General features: G+C 36.6%; 1 protein-coding gene across 2 annotated transcripts in view; it reads left to right on the plus strand.

Moving 5' to 3' along the window:
* Positions 1–11,289, plus strand: part of AFG1L (AFG1 like ATPase) — a 58,766-nt gene that overhangs the window by 37,676 nt on the left and 9,801 nt on the right. For both annotated transcript variants that reach the window (XM_064412859.1, XM_064412860.1), the window contains exons 8-10: positions 1,720–1,802; positions 5,241–5,311; positions 5,568–5,668. In XM_064412859.1, coding sequence (XP_064268929.1) covers positions 1,720–1,802; positions 5,241–5,311; positions 5,568–5,668 — 255 coding nt within the window. The remainder of the gene's footprint in view (positions 1–1,719; positions 1,803–5,240; positions 5,312–5,567; positions 5,669–11,289) is intronic.

The following is an 11,289-nucleotide window of genomic DNA, read 5'->3' on the forward strand; positions in this document are numbered from 1 at the left end:
AGTAATCTTCCTTCTGGCCTTGGCTGCCAGACGGATGCTGAAGAAAAGCTTAGACATCCTCCCTCCCCTGTGCATATTATTTATTACATGCCTCTGGAACTTTTTTCTTCTGCTCTGTTATTCTCTTTCTTTGTGAGCTCTCAGGAAAAGAAAGGGAATAGATTATAATAATATTGTAGCACCAATGCTATTGTGTTTGCAGTAGCCTTAGTCCGAGATAATGATTTGATTAGCATGGCTTTTTCACTTACTGGAATTAAAAATACATGGATTTTCCTGGGATTCTGTGCTTTCAGGATGATTTTTTTTTACCTTCTTTCTTCAGCTGTATCTCTCTGCAGAGAAATTGGAAGTTTAAAGTAGGTATAGGGCCTTCACTAATAGCCAAGGGCAAAAAATCAGTGCAATGAGTCATCACAGTAATTCCTGCAGATATTTGTGATCTGTGTTCTATGCAATGCATTTGTTCAGAAGGGCCTTTGTTCCTTAAATCACTGATGGTAGTTCTTGTAAATGTTTTTCCTGCAATGTAGTTGCTGTGACTGAGGTTTGAAATTTCCAATTTTGTTATTTCAATAGCCTCAAGAAGGCCTTGAAAATTCAAACATGCAGAATATGAAACACTTAACAAGAATATTAAAGATAAACCAATAGTTTATGGTGCAGTGAAGAAGCAGACTGATTTAGTGGATTCTAGCAAATGGAAGAATTTTATAGGTGTTGAATTACATTAAAAAAGTTTTATTGCTTTAATTAAATTGTTGATAGAGCTATATTTTCTAAAATGCTTAAGCTTCTCCTCTCTTTCTTCTATAGCTTCTTTTGCTTCTTGCTATATATACACCCAGAAGTTATGTGTGTTGGAAGTAGTCATAACAGATAAGCAGAGCTATTCCCTTTGTCAGGATTGGGGGTAAAATCTTGATCTTGCTAATAGCAGTGAGAATTTTGCTCTCAGCCTCAGGCCTTGAATAAAAAAAACACCCTTTAGTACAGCTGGGTTTAAGTTTTCTAAGAAGCAATTATTCTAACTTCTCAGGGACAGCTGTATCACACTTAGAATCCTACAGGTTGTTTAAAGGAGAGCAAAAAAATCCTTTTCTGAGTTAATTCAGACATTGCTAAAATGAAATAAAATCTTTTAGATATACAGCTTTGTTTATTCCCCCCTTGTCCATTTTGCAGCAAAACTTGGTGTGGTTCATACGTTTGATCTTTCTATTATAAAATCTTTACTCTTTGTAGTAGAAGAAAAAGATAAAATTATTTTTAGGTTATAAAATAGAAGTAGTTTCATTTGTTGATAGAATTTGTTTGTGTTTGTTAAACTTCTAGTGCTTCTAATTTTGTATTTCAAAAGGTATATATTTTATTGTGAAAATAATTTTTGCAACAAAGTAGTGCCTAGAGAGAATAAGTAATATCCACCCTCATTTCATCCCATGTGCTTCTAATCTATATTAATTTTTTAGTTGATGGACTTGTGATAGGCCTTTTTGTTTTGCATATGTGAGAGATTTTCAGCTTATTTCTTTGCTTCGATAATTGCAAATGAGATTTCAGCTTTTAGATCTTGGATTTCAGTGTTGCAGATGATATTCATGCTGATGGTTTATCACAGCAGTGTGTCTTCTCTGTATCACAGACAATAGTAAATACAGCTTTGGCTCAAGGAAAGCTATTCTTTCTTCCTTTTTTTTTTTTTTTTTGTCTCTGTAGAAATACTGCAGCACAGTCCAGCTTGATTCTGGAATAGACTACAGGAAACGAGTGCTTCCAGCTGCTGGAAAACTTTACTACCTGTAAGTTTATCTGTGATATTGAATTAGCTTTCTTCTTCCTTCTTATTAGCCAAAAATTTTCCTATTCAATGGGAAAAGAAAAATGTATGGTAGAATTAGCAGGGTGTGACTTTTCCTTTCTTTGCCTTCTGGTCCATTTTGTTCAACAAACTGCCTTCCATTATGCCTTGATATTAACTTCATTAAACTACATTTTTGGTAACCACACTAGCATCATTTATAATGTGTGACTGAATAAAAACTAATTAGATTTTTTGGGGAGGTGTGGTGTTTGAAGAACTGAAGTGACAGATGGTTAGAAAGTAATGAATATCCTCTTGTAAGAGATTGCACAATTCTCTTATAATAGAAGAACATCCTTATTGTATTTAAGTAATTAAGTATTTATAGAAATCCAATGACAAGGATTTATTTAATTTTGGGTGTTGCCAATGCTGTGGATTAAAAAACCCAACACCCTTCTGTTTTGACAGATTGTTTCTGTTCATCATGACAAAATTTCTTTAGCACTTTATATTTGCAAATAAATATATTTTAAAATATATTCACAGTTGTGTTTCTGCTTGCAGCATGAACCTGCCTATATAGGAACATCCTCTTAAATACTTTGAAATCTTTGCAATGCAAACATTTTTCTGTCTTGTATTTTCTCTTGTAATATTATTTAATCAGTGACAACCTGAACAAAGCAGACTACAATAGCTTAATATTAAATTTAAAACAGTTATATCTTTAAAATACTGATTTAAAAATCCTGTTTCCAATAAGAAACATGGGGTATTTTCATCACTGTGACGGGTGTTTGAAACCAAGCATGTCCATGCTACTTTTTAATGAAGTTAGATGTGGTAGCTGTTTGTCTGGAAGGAGGAATACTGCTTGGTAGAACTACAGCTGGTAACTCTTCCTGCTTTTGAAAGGAAGTGACAGAATTTCATATGGAAAACAGGTCCAGTGCAAGTTCTGTATCCTTAAACTGTGGCTATATGAACTTGAGAAAAGTAGCTCTTGTCCTGCACTCTTGCCTGGCTGCACTTGCTCAGTGCTCTGTCACGCCTGCTCAGAAGTTCTTCCTGAAGGCGCCGCTGATGGCCGTGCTCATCACGGCCCTCCTGAGTGCTGCTGTCCCTGCCCTGGTGCTGCTCCCTTGGCCTGCTGCACTCTGTGACTGTTGGACACTCTGGGAAGCACCTGCCACATTTGTTTTCTCACTGTCCATACTCCGAAGAAAGGAAAAGGATGTTTGTGGTTTCTAGCAGGTAATAGGCCAAACACTGTGCCTGTGGTGTCAGCTCTCAGAGGAGAAGCAATATAAACAAGTTCCAGGAGTAGAACCCACCCAAAATATCTCATTGTGTTCTGCTGTAAAAGTTCTGATCAAGTGGATGGCAGAGGTTGGCAATAATTTTGTCTTATGTTCTCTTACTGGAAGATATTGGTTGCCTTCAGAACTTGATGTGTAAATCATTAGGAAGCAGTGGGGTGAAAAATTATTAAAAAAACCTCATAGCTGCCAGTGGAATTAGGTACTTATTTCTTTGTCCTTTCTTCTTCATTCATTCTTCTATTCAAACTGGTTCATTGGAGCTTTCAACCCTGTAGAACTAGCTTAGTATGTGGGGATTCCTTTTGTTTGGTTTGTTTTAAAATTAGGTACTGTGTACAGTATTTTGCTACAGATTTCTAAAATTCAATTAGCAGTCTTGTCCCCCAAAGAAAATGTTCTTGTTCAACACGTATCTGTTCTTCTATTAATGGCTGTAGTATCATTGTCACATTTTTTAAGAACCCTCTTGATGCTTCATATGTTATCTAGTCCTGTCTTCATTTAAAACGTGTAACTGAGGGTTATTTAAAGCTGTTTCCTGCTCATCTGAGAGCAGTCAGTGTAACACAATTACAAGATGCCTGATCAAAGCAACTTCATCGATCTCAGTCTCAGGTGTCTATTTTCAAAACAAACTTTCTTGGCAGTTAGGTACAAATATCCACCTTAGCATCGTAGTCACCTGTTTCTGCTGGTAGCCTTTCAGTTGAAATTTCTGTTACTGATATGCATGCACATGCACATACTCTCTGACATAGATACAGATAAATGGATATATATTTATACACACATGCACACATTCTTTACTCCCTTTTATGGCCTTCTTTTTTCTGGTGTTGTCTGTTTGTTATCATTTTGTCAGAGGACGGCATCACCTCAGTATCAATGTTGAGAGAAACTTCTGGAATTTTATGTAACCTCCTAGTCAGAAAAGGTTTTTAACGTCTTCAAAATGGCACTTGTATAAGTTTGTGAGTTTTAATTTTTTTTCCCCCAAATTCTTTTTATCTACAATGTTTGTCATTATTAAGCTTTAGCTGAAAAGTAGTTTCTTCAGTTCTGCTGTTAACATTTTTAAGGTGCTAAGGCCTAATGAGCAGGAGAGTGTTTAACAAGCTGATATTCATTTGTCAGTTAAGAGGATGTCTAGAATTGTGTGCAGCAGTGTGATTTCAGTGCATCAAGATCTATAAAATAAGATTTCACACCAGAAGAGTTTACACAAACTTCAGTGAGACATTACATATCCTAGTTCTAGTTTGTTGTCTACCGTATCACTAATTTACTATTCTCAGCTAGAAATCTTATCTGTCTGTTTATCTATCTGTCTATCTATCTATCTGTCTATTAATCTTTAAGAATAAGACATGAAAAGGTTGGCTTTCTACCCTATTCTCTGACTGGACTGATTTTTTTAATTCTTGTGGCCCAGAAGAAGAATGTAAACTTTACTTCAGCTATCAGCACAGATATTTTGCATTTCACCATTTGTGGTTGATCTTTTCCCAAGCAGTGTTAGGAACAGAGGTTGGGAACTGCTAAAACTGCTAATACAGAGATGATAGTGGTATTTTTAATTTCACAGTTTAATATTGCAAATTGTTTGATCAATATAATCGGTTGACTTGACACAGCACTACCCCCCACCCCCCTGGAAAAAAAAAAAAAGAAAAAAAAAAAGAAAAATCTGTTTCAACATTTAATTTCACAAAGTCCCCTCTCAGAAATTTCAAAGGATACTTCTTTAGGTGCTTGACTGCCTTGCCTTGCCTTGTCTATTTGCTCTTATTTTGCATGCAAGATAGAGCCAGAAGCTTTTTTCTCATTGTGTACACATAGTGTTAATGGGTCTGCTCTGCCTGTATTGCCTCATTACTGGAAACAGCTCAAAACACAGAAGTCTTTCAGTGTATGCAAATAAGGCAGAATCATCTACCTGAGAGTTAATATTCTCTACTTTTAAGTGTATTCTAAATGTAATGTTTGTATTTAGAGCATAACATCCTGTTCTCTTTTTTTTTATGGGCAAAAAGCTAAGCAGGCTCAGGCAGCTGTTTGATGTTGGCTTCAAGTGTTATTAATTTCATATTCTATTATTCTTTTCACTGTAGCACAAGTGAAGCTGATGTGGAGGCTGTCATGGATAAGTTGTTTGATGAGCTGGCTCAGAAACAAAATGATTGTACGTAAGTTAATTTCTCTTGAAAGAGAATACATTTAGAACACAATGCCCAATCTCCACTGACCAATTAATAAGTTCCATTGCTGTATATGGGTTGATGCCACACTCAAGTGGCAGTCATTGTATCAGCATTTTGTCTAATTTATGTGTTGAATCATGTGCTATTATTCATGAAGCTATGCATTTCCTATCTGTAAGAGATGAATTTTATAGTAATTATCCAGAGAAGATTGAGTCTTTGTTCATGTTCCCATAGTAACTAGACCAAGGATTCTAAAAGTGCAAGGCAGAGAGCTGAGGCTGAATAAAGCATGTGGAACCATTGCAGACTTCACGTTTGAAGAGCTGTGCGACAGAGTGAGTACCCAGTCCAATCTAGATCAGTTAATGCTCGGGCTTTTCACAGTTAAAAAAAATTCAAACCACGCAAACTTGCTATTTTCCCAAGATGCACTGAATTAAAAAGGCTTTTTAAAAAAGTTGATTAACAGAAATATTTTTAATTTAACAGGAAAAAGCCCCTTTCTTCAAAAGAACCATACTAATTTTCTTTTTAATGATATAGTAAATTCACTCTTAGGTGTATCACAGATTATCTTTAAAAATCCTACTGCAATATATGCCTGGCCTAACATCACTGCTGGTATATGAGTGGTGGTAACTTCTCAATATGTAAATAGTAATCAAATGCTGTTTTTTTAATCTGGGGTTTCAGTTTGATACTCAGGCAAAGGAGCAGTGATCCTGGCACCACTAGAGTAACACCCTGTTCCATGCTTTGGTTTCAGCTGCATGTACAAGAAATGTTTAATCCTAGGCCTTCTCAAAATATGCCAGATTTTACTAAATACTGGCACATTTCTGCTTAAACATGTGAGATGTGAATCTTGAAAAGTTCTCCTTGTATTTGACCTCCAGTGGGTTGGAAGACAATTTCCCAGGAGTTGCACTGCACTTCAGTGATCTCTGTACTGATGTCTGAAGTTGCTGTTAAATGATCACAACCCTAAACTGAGCCAATAGCACTTTTGATTCAGGATGGTGACCAGTCTTTGGTGATAGCATTTTGCCTTCACTTCCTTGCAGCTACGGAGTTGATAACTATTTGGACAGAAATGTCACTGATTGTGTTTCAGACTGCAAGTTTTAGACTGTTGGTTTTCAGTTTCAGACAAAACCAATAAGCCATTTGTAAGAGTAGAGGTGTGTCAGGGGTAGAATAGTTTGCTTTTCACTAAAGGTTTTGAGAGTTTTTCTGCCTTGTGCCTCTTAAAGCACGGGGAAGCTATGCTGTCAGCAAATACTAGTACAATTCTTTAGTCCAGTAAATGCCTTATGTACTTAGAAGCAACTTACTATCCCATTTAAGTAGAAGTGCTCTGATTAATTCACATGTTAGTGGTCTGAAGGTTCTCATCCTGTTTCAAGAATTATTTGAGGTTCAGATCATTCTTACATGGATCACCCAGGACTTAGGAAATCTTGTTGTCTCAATTCAGATGCCTTCTGCAGATGGGTTATGGTAGTCTCTTACAGCAAAATCACATGCTTAAAACTAAAACAGCATGGCAGACAGTAAATGGTTTTCTTTTGACAACTTCCTCAGTTATCACTGATTTTCTCTTCAGATCACTGATGTATCTTCATAAATATTACATCAGTATATTGGTAAGGGGTATCAGTGTGCTCCCTTCATAGCAGAAAAGTATAGTCATGAACTTCAGGATTGTTTATTAAATTTAGATTAATGGCCTGAGTTGCCTCCACTGTGATTTTTTTTTCATCGCTGTAAACTTTTGCAAATGATTCAGAGCAATGATAGAAAATTTCACTCAGTATAAGCTACATTTAGGACCTTGACTGCCCCATTGCTCTGTTTGCCTGACCTGCTGCCATTAAAATCTGCTAAAAGGAATACTTCAAAAAAGGAAAAAGGCAGCTGTCAACCCATGAAACCCTCTTCTTTTTTTTTCATGAATTCTTTTACATTTTTGGTGGAAAACCTTAAACATGCAGTGTCTTTTTTAAACAGTCAGAGAGGAAAATCGCTCCCACACATGTCACAGAAGACATAGGGAGCATCCCAAAGAGTGCACTGGTGGTTTATAGCAAAAAATTGCCCAAAATGAGGAGACATTCAACATGACAGGAAGTATAAAGTCTTCTGTATATATTCCAGTAAGCTTGCTAATAGTGGGAGTGATTTGTGGAGGGATGAAGCAGAAATCTGTAGGGGACATAGCAACAAGGTATTTGCTACTTCTTGTGAAGCCAAATGGTAGACAGGTTGATGGGCATCATAAGTGCTGCCATTAAAACAAGTAAAGTAGAAAGCTGAAAAAGATGTAATGGAAAGCAAGATTGACAAAAGAAAATACTGGAGGGGAATTTTTTGGATTTGTGGGGAGCAAATCTACAGATTTCTTTGTGCAGGACATGGGGACAAAATCCCATGGGAAGGCAGATTGTACAAAGGGACATGGGGCAGGAAATGTTCCTTGCTGGAGCCTGTTGCAACCATGGTGAAGCTTAATTCAGCTCAGGCAGAGCCTCCAGGTAGATAAATGAAATCTAAAGTTGGTGTTGTAGGAGCTCATTAAACTTGTAACAGAATTGAAAACAAGATTTGCAGTTGGTTTTGTAACAGTTTTAAGATGTGGTGACAAGCATGATAAATGGGAAATTCTCATTAATGGGGGAAAATGAGAGATAATTGCTATTATTGAAACCTTCTGGGACAATTCATAAAATAATAATGCAAAATGGGTGCTTACAGCCTGCTTAAAGACAGAGTGGCTAAAAGAGGTGGAGAACAGTGTGCAACATTGAAGGTACTGGTACCTGCCTTGAAGTTAATTAATGCAAGGTTCTTGAGTACGTATCAGTCTACTAATTAACACATCTGGAAGGAAGGTACTTGTAGGGATCTGTTGCAAATGGAACATGAGGTGGATTGCTCCTTGAGCACTTGGCTATAAGAAGCATATAAAGAAAATACACTATTGTATGCTACACTGTAGATGAAACACAGGAAAAGGTGAAATGTAATTAGCCAGAAAACAGCAAATTATAATTTTCTAGCATAAAATGTACTACATCCAGTACTGGTGGATGGTGTTTACAGTGATGAATTAATCTAGAAATTTCTGTTACATAGGAATAATTTAATATTCTAATGTTTAATGTAACCAAAAGATACTCCAAACAGTGAAGTTGCATATTTGAGTGTTCAGGAAGAGTAATTTTGAAAAGCAAAAGGTGTGACTGACTGGAAAGTGAAGTATAAACAACAACAACAAAAAGAGCAACACAAACCCAAGGAGCACTGAGGAGGAAGATAGTAAAAGTATTTCCTGTGTCACTGTTGAGACAGAATCAAATAATACAGAATGAATGGCAACTAGTTATGAAGTGCAGGAAAATTATAAAATAAAGGTCATGGGTAAACCTGTCCAGTCAGATAAAAGACTTAAGTAAAATTGGAGTTTTGATGTTTTGTTTTATCTGAATGTTACTGGCTTATTCTTAGCTGGAGATGGATGAACTTTTAATAACAATAGGGAAAAAGGGAAGTGTTTGGCAAAAGATAAGTGTTCTAGGTGAAGTAGAGTGAAATACTAGTTGTATTAAAGGATAGTGAAATAATTTTCAGTCTCTAAGTAGTTAACATGTGTTAAAAATAGCCTGCAAATACATTTTGTATCATTGGAATCCTGTAAAACTAGGCTGAAATCTCTGACTAGATTTTTTTTTTTTTGATAAATGTTAAAGTGCAAGAGAAATTCCATGTTGCTATAAGAATGTTCTATGTGTCAGTATTAAAAAACAAACAAGTAAAATTCACCCGTGCCTGTGATGATGGGTGGGACTGCAGGCTGTTGGTGAGATTTTAGTTCCAGAAGGGTAATGGAGAAGCTGGTTCTGGATGCATACAACGGATGACTAAAGAATGGAAATGAAATTAATTCTCCAGTCTCCCTGACTTTATAGGAAGGGTTGAATTTTGAAGATGCTGTTCGTATTTTCCCCAGGAGTTTTAAATATAACATAAATGCTAATACAAACTTGCTGTAGATACAGAGTACTGTGTGTATGGGGGAGGAGCAATGAAGACAAGAATGCTGTGTGCAGTTTATTTCTTATCAGAACTGATATTTTGGGGGAAAGGTTGGGGTTTTGGTGGATTTTTTTTTTTGAGAGTTTGTTTCGTTTTGGTGGGGTTTTTTTGAATCTAAGCAGACACAGCCTCCTTTTCTGTGTATTGGGTCAAAATTGGATGCTATTTTAGGAGGAGGCTTTTGTGTTTGAGCTACATACTAGTTTTTAGGCTTAGCCATCTCTAAAATGCAGGAACTTGAAGTAACCCATGATCTTTCCTGGTTTTAAAGTGCCTGAAAGTAGGGATGTGAGGGAGCCAGGGTCCCTGCTGCCTGTTGGCAGCTCTCACTGCCTGCACGTGCAGTGAAAAGTTCAGCAGCCAGCAGGGGAAGGTGCCCAGTCCATCTTGAGGGAATAACCAGCTCTTATCCCCCTCATACTTCTGTGGGTAGGCAGTGCTTCTTATTCTACAATCAGTCTGTGCAGCCAAATCAGACTAAGTTCTTCCAAGGCTTATAACTTCCCTGGGTTGGAGGGGGTTTCACAGGAAGTGTATAGGACATTTCCCTCTTACCAAGCAACCTTTCTTCCAAATTTGACATATCTGATCTGCATCATGTAAACACTTACAAGTTACAGTATTATCTTGGAGTTGCAGAAGTATTTTTTGAGTTTTCTGAAACTGTTGTATACTGCTGCTCATGTGGGTGTCAGTAATCATTGCAGCATCAGTGAACAACGTCGTACTCAAAACTTGGTTAATTGATTCCTTTGGCTATCTGTTACCCTGAAGGGTTCCAGAAAAAAGAGTAAGTTTTGCAAGAATCAGCATGTGAAACGATAGATGCTTTTGTTGTGTTGGCCAAATAGCTCTTACTCTCTCTCACTCAAGTGACTCTGCTTTCACTTCATTGCTGCAATTCTGGTCTGGTCTTGGGTGACTGTCACAATGCATTCCAAGGGATAGAAATCCAGACCTAAACATCTACATTTGCTGGTGTAGGATTAAGGAGATGTGTTTGAAATTTACATAGTGATTTTGGCAATACAATATTTCATATGAACAGCCTGTAAAACTTCTTTATTTTCACTGAAGTTTCCTTTAAAATTAAATAAAAAATCCGTTTTAAGGGAAAATATTGAAACATTTTGATATCACACAATTCATGAGATGTTAGCTAATAGATGAAAATAGCACATCAGCAATTGGTAACTTGATACTATTTATAACATCTCCTAGCTTAAGTAGAATTTTTTATAATAGCTGCTTTTTAATTAATACCTGGGACCTTGGGAGTTAAGAGTTGATACCTTTCTGGTATTACAATATTTCATTCTTGTTTCATATATTAGCATTCAACTTTTTCATGTCAAGAGTATAAAGAGTTATTTCTATCTAAAATAATGCATCAGATACTCATAATTACTGGTTGTCCACTAATGTTCATAAAAATAAAATAGAGTATATTGTATGCAATGCTGATATGACATGCAGTTGACTTGTTAAGCTATTGTGTGCCTCATTTTGTAAATCCTGGTTTCCCAGATGAGGACAATCCTAAATTTTAGCTAACTTAGTTAATATAAAATTCATACACTTGGCTTTTTTTCTTTACTAGCTATGTGAACATGTGGAAAGCCAACAAAAAAACGGATGAGAGGATACTGATCTATTTTGGTTGCTTTAAAGCAAGGGAGAAGCAGTTTCTCAGCCCTGACACACCAGGGTTTATGTGGCAGAATGACACGTGGTGGCCTTTGTCATGGGCATGAAGAGGTTACCCAGTACTAGAATGGAGCCCTGAGAATGTGCTTCTCCCGTGTCATCAGACAGGAGGACCCTGCTTGGTTTTCATAAAATAAAATGTAGCCACAGGAGG

Source organism: Passer domesticus, chromosome 3 (genome assembly GCF_036417665.1).
Source record: "Passer domesticus isolate bPasDom1 chromosome 3, bPasDom1.hap1, whole genome shotgun sequence".
Classification (NCBI taxonomy): domain Eukaryota; kingdom Metazoa; phylum Chordata; class Aves; order Passeriformes; family Passeridae; genus Passer; species Passer domesticus.